Source organism: Oryzias melastigma, linkage group LG20, assembly GCF_002922805.2.
Source record: "Oryzias melastigma strain HK-1 linkage group LG20, ASM292280v2, whole genome shotgun sequence".
In the NCBI taxonomy this organism is placed as follows: Eukaryota; Metazoa; Chordata; class Actinopteri; order Beloniformes; family Adrianichthyidae; genus Oryzias; species Oryzias melastigma.
In genome coordinates this window covers 10,407,593-10,430,978 of record NC_050531.1, presented here as the reverse complement: position 1 = coordinate 10,430,978, position 23,386 = coordinate 10,407,593, and the positions used below count along the sequence as shown (strand labels likewise).

General features: G+C 37.7%; 1 protein-coding gene across 2 annotated transcripts in view; it reads left to right on the top strand.

Moving 5' to 3' along the window:
* Positions 1–23,386, top strand: part of ncoa2 (nuclear receptor coactivator 2) — a 59,227-nt gene that overhangs the window by 13,994 nt on the left and 21,847 nt on the right. For both annotated transcript variants that reach the window (XM_024279970.2, XM_024279968.2), the window contains exons 2-6: positions 5,157–5,242; positions 14,679–14,786; positions 15,289–15,461; positions 18,603–18,706; positions 22,490–22,667. In XM_024279970.2, coding sequence (XP_024135738.1) covers positions 14,695–14,786; positions 15,289–15,461; positions 18,603–18,706; positions 22,490–22,667 — 547 coding nt within the window. In that variant the 5' untranslated portion in view covers positions 5,157–5,242; positions 14,679–14,694. The remainder of the gene's footprint in view (positions 1–5,156; positions 5,243–14,678; positions 14,787–15,288; positions 15,462–18,602; positions 18,707–22,489; positions 22,668–23,386) is intronic.

Sequence of the window (23,386 nt, the reverse complement as noted above, 5' to 3'; positions counted from 1 at the left end):
ACACACGCGCTACAGAGCCTGTATCTCACCGGTGCTTCTCCTGAATGAGCGCGTGCATCGCTATTAAAAGTCTGACGCAGCGTGCACCCATAGTTCCGGCGCGCGACTCAGACGCTCAGCTGCTACAGCCTCTTTAAATGAAAATATAATATCGATACTTGGTGAGAACCCATCGAGAATCGATCGCAGGACTAAATATCGCGATATATCGCAATATCGATATTTTGGCACACCCCTAGTGCACAACAGCCAATTGAACATCATTTGATCCAAACGTCACTGCACACATGCGGGTTTAACTACACTGAGCGCGGTCTGTAAGTCAGCCCTGCCTTCAATCGAAGAGCCTTTGCGCGCCAGGTCCCCGTGGAGGGCTGCTCCAGCCTGCAGCAGCTTTTATTGACAGAGACACTGACCCAGCCGTCCCAACCACAGCACCTGCTGCCGAGTCCACGGTCCTGAACAAGGGATCAGAGTCTTCTCAGGCAGCAGTGTTGTCCAGAAGCATGCGTTTCTCGAGCCCTGCCTGCAGACTAGGCGCCTGCGCGGTGTGCGCTATGTCGCCACCGTTCACTCATGGCCAATCAAAAAGCCTGGGGACCCCTACCGCCTTTCCACGGCTTTAGCTCCTTGGAATAACTGCTTTATTATCCCGCTAATAAATGCCTGTCTCAAAAAGATTAAGATAAGAAAAAAAACCGGATTGCAGGATGTGGAGTTTTCCTTGCTCCTCACCTTCAGAATGTGAACATTCAGTGTCGGTCTCCTAACCGTGACCGACCAAAGTCAGTCAGTAAAAAAGAATCATAACACAATATACACGCAACAACTTTGGTTGGCAGTGCAGTACGACAACTAGGAAAACACAAAAAACTGTTAAAAATTGTTGAAGGCAAAATGACAGTGAAACTTTTATCATGCTGTAATCAGTAATCATTCACCTAAATGTATCTATTTGATTCAAAATAATTGCGCAATTCACTTAAAAATCTGCTTGTTATAATGGGTCTGTCTATTTAAGCACATAAATAGGAGAATTTCCCTCTGAATCAGCCACAAATCTCTTAATACCACAAAGGTCACGCTTAAGTTTTTGTGAAAAAGCCAAGATTGTCATACCTTGTCCTAGGAATTCAACAATTCAACAAAAAACAACAATACACTTTTCAACAGCAGATAGATCTTTTTTCTTTCCCATATAGATTGAAAATGTTGGTCTGCTTAATAATGTGGAACTTCCTTCCTTAGTAGTTTTTCTTTTCACCTGGCAAACTAATTATCACAGGTGTCTGAGGTTGATTTCAGTGATCCAAAAATCCCAGTGACACAATATCATCCATGGGTTTAATGGAAAAACAAATAATTTTATCTTTTTGAGACTCAAACACAATTTTCCTGATATTTTGGAATGCAATGTGTGCCTCAGAAATTTTGTACTCGTTTTACATGTTGCACACAATTTTGTGTCATATGACAAACTTTCAGATGTTAAAGCCATAGATGTCATACATCTAAACTACAATTTTTAATGGTATTAAGCGAATGTGAACTGCATTTTAACACTCTACTAAAACAGAATTTGATCTTTCTTGAGAGCACATTCAAACTCTGTTGCACAAGTTTACAAATTCCTGCCAATAGCCCCTGGCATGTGTGTTGTTGTGGGTATCACAATTGAGAAAAAGAAAAAGGCTCCTCATTGTTTGCAGTGACAGGCCAAGCTTTTGATCTTAGTTAAAGACTGTAAGGCAGCAAATAGCACTAGTTACAGAACTTTATGACCATTGTAAGCAAATTGACAATCTGACATTAGTTTAAACAAATCTGCGTTTTAAGAAGAGTTGTTTTTACACCATATTTGTGGCATAGTGAGGTTTTATCAAGAAATAACCAAGAGTGAGAAACACCATCTTTTATTATGAGAATATTTATTGCTATGAAATAGCTAGCTGTGTTTATGCACATATAAAGTGAACAGATAAATTGATGCATGTCATGATTTAATCATCACCACTTAAGATTAAATTTAACAGCCGATTAGATGATTGCATCTTTTTTTTTTAATAAAATCACAAATGAAGTAAAGATAAAGCACAGTAGAGAATTGATGGCCAGTGTGACAGATAGATAAAATTGAGTAAAGATGATTCCATTTATCATGCACAATTGGTAAATCTAGATACAACTATTGGATGAAAAGGATAAAAAAATGTAACATTATCTGTATTTAAGAAAAAATAGCAGTAGTTGAGTGTTTATAGCAGTAAGCAGTAATGATCGCATGTCTGGTCACATACACAGGGGAACACACTGGGTACTCATTGGCACAGTGATGCCCACTATCTTGCCTTGGGAAATTTCCACATACAGAAATGTAAACACATTGATTGATGGGCGTTTAAAGTAACTCTTTGAGCGATCATGCAAGATGAGTATTTCACGAGTATCTTATTTTAGATGTTGTAAGCCTTTTAAGCAAAATACTGTCCTGTTGAATCAAATTAGCCCTTGCTGTTCTGTAGACTGAAAAGAACCATTTCCAGGAAGGCTAACATGCTAATTCAGGTCAAAGACATGACTACTATGAGCAGAGAGAAAATCTGGGAAGCCAATTTGCTTTGGTTTACCTAAAACTTTAAGCACAAGAAAGAAATAGATAGTACTTAAATATATAAAGACATTAACTTGCTGTTTGTTGAGGCCATAAATAGAATTTTTGGTTTCCATTGTATGTTTTTAAACCTCTACAAGGCCAATGAGGGAGATAAATTGTCAATATTTTGAAATAACTTTTAAGGTTTAAAGTGAAAATATTGTTTGTAAACTGATAGAAACCCATCTGATGGATTTATTCACAAATTTGATCATTTTCAGTTTTTAAGTTAATTTCAGAATAGCCACATTTGATCTGCTTTGGTATAAATCTTTGCTCTTTGGGTATTTCTGCAAATTGACATTACAGTAAACTTCAAAGAATTTTAAGGCCAGTTAAATGAGGTGACGACTGGTTTGAAGCAAGAAAAAAAGGTATATATAATATATATCAAAAGTGTCTTACCTCAGTTTGAACTTTTGAGACTTTATTCTTTGGACAGGCAACTTGTAGCAAAAATCATTAAAACCATAGAAACATGTAAACATCTTTGCTCTTTGCTCCAAAATCATGTATTACCGTATGTTAATGTCTTCAGTCTGTAGCTTAAAGACTTACACATTTCAAACAAAACTACTAACTTTGTAATATTTGAGACTTAACCAATACCAGTTTAATATATCTTAAAACTTAATCTTTATCATTCAGGATATAAAGATGTTGAGCAGTTGTTGCTGGTTTATGGCATTCTCCAAATGCTTGAATTTACCAGTCGCACCTTTTTTTTTAACCTCCTCATTACCTAAGGTTTATGGATCCCAACTATGGTAGAGGATCTTGAGTGTATCTCAGTGCAAGTGGACCCAAAAAGACTGGGTGTTTTCATTAGTGTCGACATCCGTCTAGTTTCTTATTCAATTGACAACCATTAGTGGGCCATTTTAAAGGCACACAGTGAGGGGTCCATTGGTGCTTAGCCCCTTTGTGACCTCGTCAATATGGTCAATTTTTAGCACATGAACCATGTACCCCTTGTCCTTTTTCATGTGAACCTGATTAGCTAGCTCATTAGTATTGTTATTTCAACCTTGGTGTCAAAGTTCTTGCACCCAGATGGAGCCCATACCGGTGGTAATTGTTTTAATTCTAACTACTCCCAAAGTTGAGCTTCAGGCTCAACAATGTGAGCCCATATTTCATGATTACTCTGCTTGAATCTATAGAACTACAAATTACCTGAATGTTCCACTCTCAATCTCATGTACGATCATATGTTTTAACCTGAAAGTAATGTTGCATGTTATTAAGCATTCACACAATTTTACTTTGTATATGAATTATTTTATTCAGTTAAAACAGAAATCTTATTTTTAATATGCACTTAATCTGAAATCTGAACCTAGACCTACTAACCCTTGGCCTGCTAAATATCAACAGATGTTTAAACAATGTGTTCTGGGAAAATCAGAGTCCTACTCTCAGGTGAAATGACTTGATGAATGTGAGCTCTGAACTGTTAGTATATAATGCATAGATTAATAAATGTCTAAAAAAAATAACAATTTAGTGGCAAATATTTAAACGAATATTTATGCGGTGAAATTTTAATAATTTCAAGTATACTTTTGCATTTAGGGTTTTTAGTAACACAAGCCTCGTTTAAATGCATTCAGATTTTTCTTTTTTGTTTCATCTAGTCCAAAGATCAGGGTTTGGACTAAGACTAAGCATGTGATGGTTAAAGCTCTGCAAAGAAAATCCTGTTGAGAAATAACATTTTGAGCTTAAGGCAGAAAGAAAAAGTAAGAAATAGAATAGGATATTTTTGTTAAAATGGTTGGAGCAATCGTTTCATATCTATTGCATACACTTGCAACAGTTTTTAGTGTTTTCTAAACATTTTTTTAATGTAAAGGTCAAAATCTCTAATAGTTCCTGTATTTAGATGAGGCTGAATGTCTTGTTTTGAGTTTGCAGAAAAAAATAAAACTGTTGTAAAATTCAGACAGTCCTACCATGCCAGAAAGAAAAAAAGTTGCCATTTACTGCATCAGTTCAGCTCAGATTATTGGTCCTTTAAACTCAGTCCAACATCTATCACAAAGAAATGACATTTTTGCTAATTGGAAAAGTTTCTTCTGTAAGAAATGTTTTTAACCTTTAAGCTGATGAGAAGGATCAAATCCCTTAATTGTCATCTTTAAACAGGATTGTTTTAAGCAAAAGGACACCATAGAGCTTTTTCTATCTTGTATTATAGAAGTACCTATACTTACGGCAACCCTTTTCTATTCTGTTTTATTTATTTATATATATGTGTAGTTATGTTTTTTTTTTTTACAAACAAGACATCCAGTTTTAAATATAAGATATTTAAAGATTGTATAATTTAGTGCATTCCAAACTTTTTTTGTTCAGGTTGAGGACGTTTTTGCCTGTGTCCCTGTTAACGAGGTAGTTATCTCAAATATTAATGGACAAAATAATTGTCTACCAGTGTAGGATTTTTTGCTGTTTTACTCAATAGTCTGCAAATCCCAAATGCTGATTTTATTTATTTCAGCAGAGAGAAGTGGAGGATGTCTGAAAGTTTCCTATCATTGTCATCTTGCAACAATGGCCTGAGGGCCTCTCTGGACTAAAACCAAGGTGAGACGCATAACCATGGTAAACTCTATTCACACAATTCCATCATGCAATGTGTCAAACAGACCTTGAAATCATAAACAGTCTAGATCTTTTGTGCATCTAACAAAACTTATCTATAAATCTACTTTTTCTTAACTTTTCTGCAAAAAATGTTCATGATTTTATTTACACTGTTGGCTTGTGTTTAAATGTTTGCAACTTTATAAAGCAACTGCTTCAAACATGATTTTTGTTGTGGCTTAATCAGAACTTCCACAAGTTGTAGAAGTATGTTTTAATCATATATTTTATTCAATTATTTTTACCAATCGTATGTTCCCATCAAAATGGACATCTCTAATGATTCACGTGTCTTTACATCATTCACAAAAGACCATCACAGACCTTTGCTTTAGGAATACCTGTACTTCTGGTGATAGTGGATTATTCTGCCACATAGTCCACATAGTGTACATTTTTTTTAATGAGATTTAAGTTAGTATCACTTCTTAAAGTGTGGACAAGGGACTACAGTTAGCAGAAATGTCTCTACTATTTACATAGTTGTAAAGCATCAACTGTGGTGCAATCTTTGCAAGAGTTTAAGTTCTCATTATTTTTCATCAATTCACTTTCATAATCTGTCTTTTATTTGGTCCCTGGGTTGCTAAAGTCTACCCAGCTATTGAAGGGCAAAAGCGAGGTACACACTGGACAGTTTGACAGTCCATCAGGCCATGTTTTATTCAAGATCTAAAAAGAAAAAAAAAAAAAGAAAAAAAACCCCAAAAAGAACAATTTGTCTTGCTGTTCAATACCAGACTTCAACTGCTGTGCTTCTTTGTTGTATTGTGTTTGTATGCTAACTTTAAACATCTCTGCCTCTGTTTGATGTTTATAGTAGCATAATTTTCAAGAAAAACTTTGACAAAAATGACCTTTAGCAACTATGTCATAATACCTCCAGTTGTTGTTGCCGTTCCGTGGCATATTTTTCTTCTAAAAACGCATCTGTTTTTGTTTTTTTTTTGTCATTATTAAGGCAAATATAGAGCTATATCTATTCATGTAGAGAGAAAAAATGCTAAAGTTGAATGTTGCCTATTGAGCCAAAATGCAGACCTAAGTTGAAGATGTTCAACAACATTTGTCGAAAAACAAGCTGCACCCAGCTTAAAGGGCAGCTCTCTGTTTGACTGACTTGAAGCTAAAAGGCCTTAATGCAGAATGGAGAACTTTGTCCATGAAACAATGGACTGTGACTTCTGGGTTTTTTGCTTTTAAGAATCAGGTGTGTGTACACACACGATTTAACCAAATGTCTAGTGATTTTGCAGAATTTAGAAAGGAACTTGGGAACACAGAATCCCCACACACAGAGCAGAAACAATGTCAGTGAGCAATTAAAGGAGATCCACCCCCAGACAACCTCACATAAACCACCCAGAAATGGGACTGGAGGGTTCCCTGAAGGAGCCCAGAGAGTGGGGGACCTAGAAGTATGTAGAATGCAAGCCCTAGTAATGACTCTGACCCCACTACAAGGCCTAGTATAAGGTAAGGCCACACCAGCCCAAGATGAGAGACCCACTGCTGATGAGCCTTCAGCATTCCCACATATCATTGGATATACCAGCGCCATCCAGTAGATGCCCACTTGATACTCCAGGCAAATCACTGGTGGCCCCCTCAGGAAATCCAGTACAGAGCACTGACAATGACACCCCTACCCTGAAGGAGGCCACTATTAAGAGTGGGAAGTTGAAGACGGAGCAAAAAATCTTAAGTCAGTCCTGACCAAGTTCTAGTCCACAACCATACCGTAGATAACGTAGAGTGGACCATAAAGATGAGGACAAAACTCAGCCCTGTAGGAACAAACAGCCCCTAGCTCAGATGTAATGTGATCCTCTGGTTCATGGGATAGCTAGAGATCCTAGGGATCCCCCTCTCCATTTGGAGAAAGGACCACAAGGCCCAGGAAGCCAACACCCAAGGAACACAACAACCACTCTTAGCCAACCGCTGGTTCCCCCCATAAGAGATGGGGAGGGGTGCAGAGATTCATTGTCCACTTGTGTAATAGTTGTGTATGAAGGTGTATTGGAATAGGGATGAATGTACTAAAAGGTGTAATTAAAATTTAGTAACAATTGACAACCTGCAGTCTGTGTTTTCTGCCAAAGGCCTCCTCTGCCTTTCAGCCTGCAACATTCAGAAATAACAGCCTGTGTTAAAGATTGATGAGTGTGATCAGCTTTCAGTAAATGGGGAGCCTGTTACCGGGTTGCACTCTGACACTTTAGAGCCATAACCTTGTAGTGATTCTAAAGTGGACAAACTTGAGTGGAACTTGTTTACATACTTATCAGTTCACCAAATCAACAGAAATGCAATTTTGATTTGATTTTCATAAATAATATTTGGGTTAATCCAAATAAAACGTGTTCAGATGACAGCTAGTCAACTCTAGACTAAGTATTGTGCTTAAACTTCAAATGTGAATATATGATTAGCTTTTATTTTATGTATCTACAATGTCTAGGTAGTTAAATTGACTGTCACAAAGTTCAACTGTCGATTTGAACACCAAAGTAAATGCGCTGAGCAAAGCTGAGACCTTACACTTCTTGCTTTCTCTGTCTTTCTGTCTCTGAAACCTAATTTTCAGCAAAGATCACTGTTCACAGCTGATGAAGTGTTGTTAAACACTCTCAAGATTCAGGTTCTCAGTGCCATAAACTGTTTGCATCCATCATCACGTTCTCCCATCTCCTCTGCCTCCCCCTTTGACCCTCGAACCTGATATCACTTCTGGTTCAAGATGACAGCAGCTGTCAGCAAGGCCAGATTTCACTACTGAACCCACCTACATAATGTTTGGATGAAACTCGTTACCTTTATATGCAATAGCATAATATTTGGCTCAAGCACGGTAATTTTTGGGCTCCTGTCAATCTGGCAAATACTTTAATTTGCAATACCTCCTCTGGGCCCTGCTGTCATGTTTTTCCTTTTCAGATTGTGGGAAAGAAGCGGCTTGTGTCACATCTTTTCAGAAGCAGTTTTTTTATTCAGACATTCTTGTTTATTGGTCTCTTGAGCCCATTTGTACCGAGATGCCATGCGAGGACAGAATACACTTCTGAGTCATTGTTTTCTGCCCATTTTTAGCTTCTAGAGCTTCATTATTATAGTGCAGGATGCTTCAAACACTTCTCCTGTAAGTTTGGATGTACTTTAATAGTAGTCATGGGAAGCGCAGCCTAAGCTCCTGAAACACTGGGTGTGTCTCTATAATCAGAGCCCAGCTAACCCACATGATAACAGGAATGGCACACTGGCACATGCCCTCAGCTTTTGGAAATCTGACCCCCCCACCTATCTCATTGTATATTTTCTCCTCATTGTAGTGTGACTCAAATAGATGAGTCTGTGATTCTCTTTCTGTAAACCTTCCCTCCTTTGTGCTCAGTCTTTTAACAGAGATGGTTGTAAAGTTAATTCTTTTTGTAAGTATTTGATAAGAGTATATGATTACTCCCATCAGTGCAGTGTGGGGAAACATTTATGTAGCTGATCTAATTTGACAGAAAAGGCTAACTAAAATATTTCTGGTCCAGACCTTCATACTTTTTCTAAAGTCGGATAATGCAGCCAGTTGGTTATGGTGTTCTTCCTTCTCAGCTTGCACCTTGCATCCCTCTCATGTGTGGCACTCTGGGATGTCTTTGGACAGCCTGCACCTGGGGTTTTGTCCTCTGATTGCCTTTGTTCTACAGTAATCAGGGCCTCTGTGTATTTGTATGTCAGACAACCTTTTTTTTAGCAACTTGTTGAACTCCTTTGTATCCTCTACAAGTTAGGTCTAATGGTTTTGCACTTTATAAAGGGAAGGTTGTATTTTGTTCAACAATTGTTTTTTATATATCTTTGTACAATTTGCAGATTAGACATAACTAGTGGGATACAGTTTAGTTGAGGAAGACATTACAAGCAAAGTTTTTTGGTCTTTTGCAGCACGTAAATTTGTTTGCATTATTTGTGGTTATGTGTTCAGATTACTCGGATACTGCACATCAGTTGCAGGTTCCACCAGCTGTGTTTAACAGAAGGAAGCATGTTTTCCTGCAGCTCCCAAGGCGGCGACAGCCTTTTGTTGTCTCTGCATTTTTTTCTCTTGCTAGACTGGTTGGCTCCAGTTAAGTCCTGGAGAGTCTGCTTTTGTGACACCTAATATATAAGCAATGACACATACACAAACACATACCCCTATTATCACCTTAGCTGAAGTCCACTTTGCACTGTCAAAGTTGAATTGTCTCAATTTTTAGTGAATTTGTTTCTTTATTTTACTTGTCTTCAGATCATATGACTTGATCATGGAACTGCCACTTTTGGAAATCAGTATTGTGGTTCTGTGGTTTAGCTTTTGGTTATCAGACCATCTGATGGTTTAATCTTATAAATCACTATAGCACATATTTAATGGGATTTATGCCAAAAGTACATAGGAAGTAGCCTTTAAGGTCATTACTGTTGGCTGTATAACGGAGCTGGACTGAGCGAGTGTGACATCATCCATAAAAAAATGCCTTACTACTAACTCCAGCGAAATGAAGCCAATGCAGTCGCCACTTTTCCGCGATACGGACGTCCCTGTGTTGAAGCCAGATGTCAGTGATTGAATGGTCTGTCACCAATCAGAAGTAAGCTTGTTCGAAGTCCACACCCCATCCACTGATAGCAGATAGGGAGAATTTGACGATCAAATGCTCAAGGTGGGGGACTAGCAGGCAATATATGCTTTTACTGAAGCATCTGATTGATTAGTTTATAGTTTGAATAACTTGTGATAAAGAAAAAAATATCATGAGAAAAATAGGATTAGCAGGAACATGTTATTAAAAAGCTTTAAGAGCAAAAATGATTATTCTAACAACTGTAAAGACTGAGTAATAGTTGTTCATTTCTCAATAGAAGTCTATGGGACTTTGGCTTAGTCCAGTTCTATAACCGTTTTGATATTGTGCATGCTTTTGTGTCGTCAATTAATCTCTGAGCCTTGAAAAAAAAAACAGAGATTTGAAAAACATTTATATGCTTTGATGATGTTTTAGTAAAGTTTGGGTTTTGGCATCCCCTCCCCATTTGAATCTAAACAATCTCCCTATCATCAGCCTTGCACTGTTTTCCCACTGCCTATGATTAAAGTAAGGCCCCTGGTCATGACTGATGGACCATATGTCTCTTCTTACTGCACTAATGAGTTAGATGAGCTGGCAGCTTGACGAGCTGTAAATTTAATAGACTTCATCTCAAATATGCCAATCATTCATGTACATAATGAGGTATCTTGCCCATCTTCTTCTCACATAGCAGTACTCTGAGATCCTGCATAGGTATACTAGAGATTGCACTTTCAGTACAGTCACCTTTTTTCATTTTTGGTTTAAATTACACATTTAAGGACTATCTCATTTGAGACTCTATAATTCCTGAATACATTTTTAACAAACTTTCATGTTCATGTGATTGTTTAGCCATCTAATCTTTCTCTTTCCCTTCATCTCGTTTGTGGACATGAGCTCTTTGATGCCAGTGTGTGTAGTTTAGTGTTTATCAATACTTGTGTATCACATCATCTCAACCACCAAAATCTTTTATGACACATTTGCCCTTAAGCTGCAGTGAGTTGATTACATCAGAGATGCCAAGTCTTCAAGAGCAAATGTTATCATTCACTTCAAGTACTATGATATCCACAAAGAATAATACTTTGAGGAACCCCACACCAGTTGGTAGTGTTCTCAGTTACAATTGCAAGTTATAATTTAAACCAGCAACGTAGTATATGATTTATAGTAACTGCTCACAGGATACACTGCCTTTTATAGAAACACTTATAAGCATTATATTTGTAATAATTATGATATTATTGGAGGTTTATCATACTGAGAAACTGCACAGAATGATGTTATAAAGACTTATTTAACACATCACCACTAATGTTATGGCTGATGACAGGAACAGGCAAAATGGAAAGTGGAGTGTGATGAAACTAGTTGCTCATAGTAGCTTTGTCATTTCTCACCTAGGAACATCCACATTACAATACTAGTAGTAAAAATGCTAAACATGCCTTTGTACTTGCCAAAGGATTAGCCAAAAGACTTGTCAACATGGTTTAAAAAATGGCCTCAAAACTTATAAAGATTAAAAAAATAAATTATATTTATTTCAATGTAACATCACATTTGAACTTTGACACATCTTGAATGCGTAATCAAATAATTTTGTGTGGGCTGAAGAAACCTACTGCTTTCAATTTTAGGGTGATGTGAGGTTTATGTTAAGGAATTACCCCAAAAGTTATGCTGCATTGACAGGAAGTTAAAGTCTATGCAACTTCCTGTTAATGGATGCCATGTACAAACATTTTCTCTGGTTTCTAATTTGATGTAAAGATTTGAGAGTTACAGTCAAGAGTCGCCATAAATTTGTTGTACCTATTAGAAATATTGATTGAGAGAACTGATTGCACAAGACACCTGCTGCTCGTGGTTGTCACATAACAGCACTTTCTAAAACGGAAAGGAAACCCTTTACAGGATTAAATCACCGCCCTGTCCCACACTCGGGTAACAGAAATGGCATAACAGCCAAGCCGTCTGTGTTGGAGTCATTGAGACGTGCCTGGTACGTCCAGTATCTTATTTGTCTCAATGTACGCTGACCCATTATTACTGCTAAGTCAAGGAGATGGAGGCAACCAATTACAAAAGGCCCAGCAGGAAAGCCACAAACCAATCAGGTCTTAAATCTCCATGGTAACTCATGCTTGAAAGCCCCAGCAGAGCCAATAGGAGCACAGAGTGACACTGGGCTATTAGAGTTTAATGGCCTGTTTCTGTTATTAATAAAAGCAGATAGCCTCTGCTATATAGTTGCTTGTCATTTTCAGTGGACAGCATAGTGCCACAGCATAATGACATCCCGATGCCTTTTAAAGGGCAAAACACAAGGACGCATGCACACTGATGTTTGTGTACCGTTGTCCATCTATTCATTGTACAGGTCAACAATAGTATTAAAGCCACTTGTCAACATGTTTTACCCTTCAAAGTCTCCTTTGCCTCTATGGCCAATCGCATTTGCTTTGAGTTCATCCATTTGAGCATAGCCACTGCCATTAGCCTAAAGTAGGTCACTCCAGAGTAGGAGGGAGCCAGATTCAAGTTTGCATGGTCACTACCTCTCTTTTTACATTAGCCTGCTTCTGCCAGGCTATGCAGTTCCTCTCTGAGCTGTTCTCTGCTCTTTCCTTATGCAATGGGGGAGCAACAAGCAGTGCCTTTTTTTTTCCTTGGGTTAGAGTATCCAAGAATGCATCACAACAAACTACGCCTGAAATGTTAAAAACTGTAATGCAGTTTTCTTGGATGAATAGATTTTATTCATTGTCACTGTTTGTTTTGAAAGACAAGTGTTAATTTATTATGTATTAGATCTTATATATTTAAACTCAAGTCCATTAGGCGCTATCAGATTTTCAGAGGATGGTGGTGGATAATAAGACATTACAGCACTTTGATCAATAATTCAGTGTATTTTATAATGTGACATGAAATGCAGCCTGCAGTCACTTTCAGGGCAAGAGCAGGGAGCCCTCTTATTTGATAAAGTACAAGTTAGAAAATCTTAGATCTACATTAGTCGGATTCATACCTGTACTCCATCCCCATCTTTTTTTTATTTTTCACCTTTTAAAATTTGACAAATGTATCAAATAAAAATCGGAAATCTAAGTTTGAATGGTTATCCATTCACGTATCAGTTTCATTAAGATCAATCCATGTCTCAATCCAAATGCCATTGTGGGTTTGATTCCATTTATTTCATTTTGAAAAAAAATGTAATTGTTCAGATTGATTTGATTATCAACTTACCTCAGACCGATTGATCCAGTTGGATCGCAGGAATGGGAATTGATTAATCAATTAACTGTTACATTTCTAGTACATACATTACCATTTTTTATAATATTGATGCTTAAGAAACAGTTGTTATTTAAAAACAATTGTTGCTCAGAAGTCATGTAAAATGTCTAAAACAAACTGAACTGGTCAGAACATTTGCTGAAGCTTACTAACATGATTGCAGCCTGTTAGACCTTTGCAAAGCAAGATTCTGAATCAGCATCAACAAGTAGCCCCAGTGGCTTGTTGCTTCCACCTAACCATTACAGTGGGGGAAGAATTCCTATAATCAGGGAGTGCAACCATTTTAAGTTGGAATCTCTCTGTGATGAAAGGGCAAATTCACAATTAAATCCTGTGAGGTTTGTTTGTCTGCAAAGCGTATATAAGACGATCTTCATACTGCTTTTGTCTTTTATCACGTTCAACCCTTATCATGCTGAAAACTTCAAATGTCTTAGTATCATATTTGCAGGTCTGTCATACACTTGCTAATCTTTTTGAAGCTTTTTTTCTCTGTTTTGATGTATTTACAAGTACATACAACACTCCTAAATATATTTTTTCTAGTTTGACTTCAACCGTTGAATGTTTTTGAATCTTTTGTACAACATTCTGTTTTTAAACAAGATAATTAACCACAAACATTACAAGTGTCTGAACCACTTATCGACTTATAAAATGTTCTTTTTCTGGAGAAATGTTATGCCAGTAGACAATAAGTGCTTTTGTGAACAAAATGAAATGTTGTCATCAAGCTGTAATTGATACTCAGCCAAAATGTGAAGTTACTGAGATTAGAACTATTTGTTTTGGTATGCTTACTACTGTTGTGCTTTGGTTTTAAAATAGAGTGGCTGAAGTAGAGAAACGCATTGATTTCTTCTATCTAAAAGCTCCAATGTTATGATGGTGCATCACTTTTGCATTATATTTTTACAGTTTTTCCATAGTTTGGCCCCAAAGCTGAATATCCTTAACTTTTTGTGAGTAGTTTTTGTCACTGAACCTCAAAAAAATGTTTTAAATAAAAATTGTGCAAATAAATAATTTATTGTCAACTTAAGTGTGTGGTTACTGTTAGTAACTGAAGCAATTCACAACTCGTTAGAGACAGTAACACAGATATGTCTTGTCATTGTGAACCCACTTTGCCTTTATTCTGAGGCGCCTTCATGCAAAAAACAGTTCCTTCTTGGTGTGTGACGCTGTAGGCAAAGCGCTGTGCTCTCATTTCGATCTCTCAGGGGAGAACTGCACCATCTGAGAAAAATGATTGAATCTCTATCTCTGCTCCATTTTCACTCATTTCTCTTGGAGTGGATCAACTTGTACCCTACAGCGCAGGCTTACGTCTGCTCTATGCAGATACCTATATGGGCATGTGCACAGTTTTGCATAATTGCTTTTTACATTGTAACTTTCCTAGTTTGAAGCATTGTGATGAAGGAACTTTGTGTTCTTGTGTTTGTTTTCAGACGCTGATATGCATTGATGATGAGTGGAGTTGGTGAAAACTCATCTGACCCTGCCAGGGCAGAGTCAAGAAAACGCAAAGAATGTTCTGTTGACCTCATAGGGCCCAGGTAAGGCTTCTTAATAAGAATGTAAATTGTACCAGGAGTTAAGTTAAGTTCCCAATGTAAGTTAACTTAGGTTGTTGTCAGTACAGTACCCACCATTACTTCCTTGTTGGTGGAATAATGTAATATTTATAAATCATGTTGTATTTGTAAACCCTCTGCTATCATCTTAAGTGCAGTAATGTTGAATAAAATATAATAAAAATAACTATGATGCAGACGAACTGATGAATTCCTAAATGATGTACTTGTCTTTTGTTGGCTCAAAAATGTAGGTCTATAAATAATTGATTCACTTCTCAATTGACTCCTAAATGACAGGGAAGTTTCTTCAGTAAAAATAAATTAACTGATTTCTTGGCTCTCTACAGTTGTGTCTGTCTGACTGCCCATTTATGCTCTCATTTTAGTAGAAATACAGCTTGAGTCACTTGAACCTTAGTCTGTTTACCATCCTTGCTGTTGCCGCTCTATTAATTACATTTCGTCTCTACTGTCTTTGTAGTCCCAAGCGGAGCAACGAGAAGCGCAATCGCGAGCACGAGAACAAGTACATCGAGGAGCTAGCAGAGCTGATCTTTGCCAACTTCAACGATATCGACAATTTCAACGTCAAGCCAGACAAATGTGCAATCCTGAAGGAAACTGTGAAGCAAATCCGACAAATAAAAGAGCAAGGTAAAAGTGGCTGCACATCTAATGAGGAAGCTTGAGAAACATTGTCTTTGTGGGGAAAAAGCTAAATAAATGTTGCAGGCTATTCTTTCTGAAGTCAAATATTTAGATTTGGTGGTATTTTTGTCAGTCTTTTATTTGTAATATTCATAAATGTTAGTTGTATGCTCTAAATTATATGGTCAGATAATTGTTTGTGGCTGATTTTAAAGTTTGGCATCATAACTTTGTTTATCTATTTGCTTTTATTATGTTTACATCATAGTTTGGGATAAGTCATTTATAATGATGTCAAAAACACAATGCGTTGTTCTCTCAGTCATGAATCAGAGCCATTTTTGTTGGTTGCCACGGTTTCTCGGGGTATTTATTTAAAGAGGCAGCCTGAGAAAATAAAATAAAAGAAGGTGGCCCTCTAGAGGTGCGTGAATCAGACAGGTGACGTCATCTGGTTTGTAGTGACTCATAGAGCCAAGTGTTATGTAATAGCGAGCTGTGTGATGCAAAATTGCTCTCTATCTCTAGCTGTACTGTATACCCATCCTCTGCCATCACTATCATATTCCATGTTCCCTTATGCCTGACCCTTCCCCCTCTGCGTTTCCGGACAGCCTCTAAAGGCAACGTTTGTGCAGAGCAGTGAGAGAAGAAGAGATGAGACGAGAGAAATCCTGTTTTCTCCTCCTCTATACAACTGTGGTTTCACTATAGCTATAGTTGTAACAAAGATGTCTTCCTGCAACATCTTAGTTATGAAGGTTGTGGTGGCTCTGGAGAAGGCCAAATGTTTCACCTTTAAACACAGGGGCTTTGCATGATCTCCTGCTGCCACAAGCGGCTGATTATAGGCGGGACGTGTAGAGCGTCTGCACATATAATGACTTAGACCAACGGCTGTCACAGATGATGAAAAGCTAAATAGGAGAAATTCAGCTTTTATTGGCTTTTGCAATGGTGGCATTTTAAAACTAGATTACGTTGCACTTATTAATCATCAGAATATCAAAAAATTAGGCTTTAAAATTTTAATTTAAAGTAATATTAGCAGCAATATGAATAGGAGAGATTATTTATGTAAATAACTACTAGTTGCTTAATGTTTCACAACTGTTTTAATTGATCGATTCTTTGCTTCATCTGTGGCACGGTGCCACAGATTTCCTGGCACACAGAAAGCAGGTGAAGGCTATCATGACACAAACTGATGGGTCACTGACTTGTGGCAGCTGTGGTGGTTGTCAGAGCCCCCGCTGGGCTATGAGACTTCCCACTGATACATGCAACATTAATGCTCCAAAAGATCATTTTCTCCTGTGGGGTGTTGCGCAAGTCCAGTGGAAACCTACAATTTGTGTCAGCGCTCATGCATCCGTATACCCCTAATGATGAAAGGATGGTGTTCACATGCAGCATTTTTTTCTCTCCATATGGTCAGCCCTGCTCTTGGCCTGGTGTTCCCTTTAAATGTGTTCCCCCACCATCGGCACCCCCTTCAGAGCCCACTCTTTTTCTCATTATTGGCTCTAAAAGTAGGACACCCAAAGCTCTGAACATACGGCCTCTCTGCTGTGTTATTAACTCAATCACACGGACAAATGCATAGCTGAGTAATGTATGTGCAGGACCTTGTGGGTCATATTTAAGTGAATTGTCAAAATATTTTGAAAAATTGTGCATTCAGAATCTTTTTAGATATGCTGCAAATGTATAGCTTTTATCTACAATAATGTGCTCCGTATCCAGGACATCTGAGAAATAATTGGATATTTTCCAAATTTGAACGTTTTTCTATGTAAATTGTCTAGAACTGTAGACATTTAAGAGCAAACTTGATTGACTTTTTTGTCTATTTACAAGGACTGTGGGTAAAAATCATTTTGGCTTGATTTGATTTTGTCATACTTTATTTGGCGATACATGTATCGATTTAAAACGCTGACATGGCAATATTTAATTAATTATTTATTGGCGTCCTTTAACGTCTTACTTTTGTTTTCCAGGTTGTTTTTCTTATACAGAAAAATGTTCTATTGTGGAAATCATACAATGTGTATTGTTCCCTTTAAGAACAAATATTTTTTAATTTACTTAAAGAAAAGCACCAGACATTTCCTTGGGTAAAAGCTACCTGTTTATGATATATAGTTGCAGTGCTTAGCATTGTTATCATTTGCTAAAATGTATTTTACCCATTTTTTTACAGTCAATTAATATTCAGGTAGAGTTTTTTTCTGAGTCATAATCTTTAAAAAATAGTGAAAAATTCTGTCGGTACAGTCTTTGGATATATCGTGATACATATCGCGATACCTGGGTCACAATACGCATCGTATCGCCTGGTTCTTGACAATATACAGTCATTCTATTTACTACACACTTGTGTTGCAAAGCTTTAGAAAAATATCTTTAATTATATACCAAATATTTTTGCATTCATATTGTTAAGCTTAAGTTTCATTTCGATCCATCAAGGTTAGTAATGCTTGGAACAGAACCTGTGACTCTAAAGGCAGATGAAGATCAAGGACCACAGCGAGTCTCTTCATAGTGTAAATACAAATAAAGCTAAAAAAAATGTTTTTTTATGTCAAAAGAAGTGTAAATATATATGCGTTGGGGCACTTGGGTAAATACATAAACATAACCTTTACTAAAATCCAACAACTTGAGTGTCTATGCATGTTTACATTGAAAGTGGCCACTTGAATGCACATTGTTGAGGGTGGTGTGAACATCCTCACTTAAGTCTAAAGTTCTCATCTTTCTTAACTTATTTAAAACAGCTGGTTCTGTTTAGTGCAAGATCTGTTTACACTTAGATTCCATAATGTCCTTTTTTTTTTTTTTTTTTTGCTCATGACGGTGTAATCCATCCCGTGGCTGTCACCAGCCTAGCGGCCGTGTGCCTTGACACACTCATTTACAACAACCTTTCACTCCATGCTGGAGTCAAACCACATGTTTTCACAAAGGGACCAAATGCCTTTGCCTCATTACCAGCTGGATCCTTGCTAAAATCTGTGTCGACAAGTGACCTCTTCAAAGCATGTGGGGCTTTGCTTTCCTCGTTGTGACTTTTATGAATATTTTGCATTGAATTCCTTGTTTAGGTTTTTAATTCATTCCTACATTTTATGCTAACAGAAAAAGCTGCTGCAGCAAATGAAGAGGAAGTGCAAAAGGCAGACGTCTCATCAACAGGCCAAAGTGTAATCGACAAAGATGCCCTGGGACCAATGATGCTGGAGGTGAGTAGAAACTGTTGTTTGTTGTCACAGTGACATAAGGACAATGGCAGCCCTTCAGTTTTCACATAGTATGCCCTCTCCTCCTTAAATGCTAGTTTTTATATAATAGAGTGTCATCCACAGAGAGCGATCACAGATGAGGCAACAGCAGTTATGTGTGAGTGTAGTGGTTTGTTCAACAAGCTGCCAGCATCTTGTATTTGCCCCTGATTGGCTGTAAATTACCAAGCAGGGCAATGGCCTCGTTGTGCTGCAGAGGGCTGCTGAAGTGCTTGCATATAATGGGAAGGAAAGCAACAGCCTGACGGATGAATTAGTCCATTGAGGCTGTTCCCTCACCCATTCCTCCCTCTCTTCCACTCTCTCTTGTTTTTCCAGATATTTTTTTTTCCTCCTCATCTTCTCTTCATTTGCCTCTAGATCTGTCCTGTCATGGAATATTTATAGCACTCTGGTCCAGCGTCACTGAATCGACATGTTAACTCGTGGCTAAATATAGCTCAGTGCAGTCTGCAAGCTTTCCCATCTGTCAGCAGCAGCCCCAAAACCCAGCAATAAGCCATTCACACCCAGCCGTGTCCACTCCTGAGAGCCTGGTCTGTGTACAGCCTGGTCAAGGGAGAGCGGCCGCCGGCAGGAAATGCACCCACGCGCCTCATGAACCTTCTCCAAGGCCGTCTTCTGTCCACCCTCATGCACATTCAAAGAAACCGTAAAGTCTGAGAGGAAGCATTAATGTGCCGCCGCTTTAGCGCGATGGAAGCAGCTTTGTTCTCATGCATAATTGTTGTGACATACTGTTTTCATTAGTAACAAAAATGTCCATATGGTTGTTTTTTTCTTTCATTAAAGACCAGTTAACTGTGGTTTTAAAACAACAAGTCAAGAGAACGCTGTTTTTCTGATTCAAGTGGAGTTATAAATGATCAAATAAGTCAAATAAAGTGAAGGCTCTCAGTGTTATGTAGCTTTTACATATTTGGTTTGTGCAAAGAAACTATATTAAAGCACCACCAGTAAAACAAAATAATGAATTGTTATTTAAAGGGAATTTATTTCTAGATAACAATATCTCTCTATAACATACATTTGTCATTGCTGCTGCCATCATGATTCAACTGGCTTTGAAAGGAACTCTGAGACGGTTTAAACATTCATTTTCTTAAAGTAAAAAGTTTTTTTTTTTTTTGTCATTCTTTTCCAAACTGAGGAGCAACAGGTTGCATTGTTGTTGGTGATTTAACAATTTGCATAAATCACAAACATTGACTTCATATAAGAACTGAATAGAGTGAGTGTGATGTCACGCATCAAAAATGACTTCCAGTTCCAACCAAATGAGGTCAATTCAGCTGTCACTTTTCTTTTTTTCTTTTTTGGCAATAGTTAGAACCAGACTTTGTAATTGTAGTAGTGGATTGGTCCGGGTCTGTGTAAGCAGACGTTTTTGTGGCAACCACTGTCTTCAACCAGCAATACGCTTGTTGTCCACACCCCTTCTACTTGATTTCAAACGTTCAACATGAGACCAAATAATTGAATTTAGGCATCTGATTGGCCACTTTATAACTTGAACTAGAAAAGTTGCATTACCTGTGATAATGCTAATGTGAGTGCTTTTTGCTGAAGAAATTGCCTGTTTTTGTATTAGCTAAAAATACTAAAGCTATAAAGCTAAAACTTTTGCACAATGCTTAAGGACTTAAAGTTGCAGAAATCGCCGGGAAAACCAAAATATTTAAATGTAAATGCTAACCACTCCCACTTTTTTTGGATTTGTAAAACACTAGGGATATTCTGGGACAGTGTGACTTAAACTAATAGAAGGTATACTGGGCTACCTAGTCCTCAAGAAGGAGGACCGATATCTTTTCAAAATGCTAACGATTGCTTGTTAAAAAGCCATTGCAAGGAACTGGCTTCAACCCGACTCCCCTACACATGTCCAGTGGCTTCAAATCATGGATGAAATTCACCAGATAGAAAAGCTTACCTTCTTTTTACAACTTCAAAGACACTTATTTTCAGGATGCTGGATAAAATCTACTGCTTTCAAATTAAGAGAAGCTTGATTGTTTTTTTGTTTTGTTTTTTACTAAATTTGAGTATTTAAATCAAGTTTACATGTCCCATGTTCTACTGTTTGTTTTGCGAAACAGTGCCTTGCATCCATAAGTATCAAAAAAGTTGCAGAAAGTGCACAAAGATTTTTTTTGAAAAATCACAAAAATTGCGTAGAATTTCAAAAAAATGAAAAATGTATGAATACCAAAAATACAAGCATGAGTGTCCTGAATGTGCTGAACGTTTTCATACCAAAACTGCAGAAAGTGCACAAAGAATTTGAAGAATTTTTTTGAAAAATCGTATACTTGGCATTCACACAATAACTTACACTACAGAAGAAAGCAATTTATTTCTCAGTAGAAGTCCATGGGGACTTTGGCTTCTTGGAGCCGGTGGGTACTTCCCATTTGGAGCATGGGGTGTGAGAAATCCCTCACTTCAGTTCTTTACAGTCAATGTTTACAACAGAAACATTAAATCAGTTTGCAAGAATGCATTCCTCTTTATATGGAACATAAACTATCATCAACACAAATCAGAGATCAGGAGACATTTTTTTTTATCTAAAACCGGAACACCCAACTTCCAAACATCTTTTTCAGATTCTGTAATTATTTAACCAGCTAACCAAGTGAAAAATTCAGCAGCTACTTAAACCAAACTGTACAAGCTTTCTTCTTGAGACAGCCAGTTGGTCTGTTCCTCTCTTCGCTTCAGGCACACAGAGTTAGACCTCCCACTTGTGCACAACTGTAATTACCAACTAAATGTTGCAGCTCAGTGCGCAGCCTCAGTTTTTTTTTTTTTTATTATTCAATAGCACAACAAAGAGCAGCTTAACAGCTTACAAGGATAAGAATCCGAGGGAAATTAAGACATTCTCCTGCTTGAAATGCAATATAAATAGTAAAAATATCTCCATGGGCAGAAAGCACGTAGCATAAGCTCCAGCCCCCCACCCCTAGTGCTAACAGGGTTATGCAACTGTGTCTGTATGAAGAGTTGGCACTAAAGCGTATTTGTTCTGTCCAGTCCGCTGTGTTTCCTCATACAGGATGAGCTTGTGCAACCAGGTTGGATCAGCCATAAAAAAAAAAAAATGTGAACGTGTAGCTGAACCCACAAAAATCAGTACAGGACTTAAAGCACAAACGTTTGATCTTCAACTTGTTAGGATTTGTGGTTTGTAAAGGCTCATTATTCCAATTTAATGGAATGCAGATGACTTGACAGCATAATTTACACCATATTTAGTATAATAACTGACCTGGAGCAGGATTTTTTTTTAAAAATATAATTAATTGTTGCTCTTCCTTCACGCCCTTCTGTCTCTTCAGGCAGATTTCTGTCACTGATGTTTGGCCTCTGCAGAAGGGCTTTATATTTTTAGCATTAAGAACATTGTCTCTGTGGGTCCAATGCAATATACTGCATATTGCACAGTTTCCTTGGTCACAATTTCAGAAATCCTCATGCATTCTGGCAGACCTTATTCAGATCCCAAAAGATGTCAAACTTAATAAAGTGCAGAATTTACATTGACTGTAGCATAAATATCACATATTTTTTGGGTTAAAACGGATCTTATGTCAAATATTCTGAAAGTGTGCTTCAAAACTTCTAGTTGGAAAATGTATCTTTGCCAAAGATTTGTTTATCCCGTATGTTAATGAATGCAGAAAACAAACGACACCCTCCTGTCTCTCTCTCCCCCAGGCTCTGGATGGCTTCTTCTTTGTGGTGAACATGGAGGGCAACATCGTGTTTGTGTCTGAGAATGTGACCCAGTATCTGCTCTACAACCAGGAGGAGCTGATGAACACCAGTGTCTACAGCGTGCTGCACGTCGGGGATCACGCCGAGTTCATCAAGAACCTGCTGCCAAAATCCCTCGGTTAGCCACAAGCTCATTTCTGCTTTTTTTTTTTTTCTTACCTGTCAGTTGCTGTGTAGCTCTAAATCCATGTCCTTTTTCCTGATTCCTCACACACCCTTTATGTTTCATCTCCTGCACACAATGTTCTTTGTGTATTTTTAAATGATAAAATATTTTTTAAGATGCTAAAGAAGGGCAGGATGTGCTGCAAATTGAATAACATCTAATATATAACGATAAATCTATGTATTTTTGTTATTTGCTCCTCCCTTTCAGCTAATTAACTTCCTTTTTTTGGCATCTTGACTCTGTTAGCAGCATCACGCTCTTCCTATAGCCTCATTTTTTATGCCGTTCCTTCCTTATCTCTTTGTTATCCTCTTTCTCTCATCGCACACTCCTAGAGTTCCTTCTTTTGTGTTCTTATGAAAATGATTCTTTCTGCCAACATTCAAGCACCTATTTTTTTATTTTTTGGTCTCATCCATTATAAGAGAGTTGTGATCCACATATCACTGCAGCCCATCAGCAGCTTTAAGTCCTCCTCTCCTTCTCTGCTGGTGCTCCGGATTGAGGTCTGATCACCCAACCATCTGGGTGGGAGCGCAGTACAGAGCCGGGCACCCTGGAAACCATCGGTGGACCGTGTCCCAGATACTGGGAGATTATCAATGCATTGAATGAGATCACTAACCAGATGGAGTGTGATGAAAGTTAGCTCCACTGTTCGTGTGTCT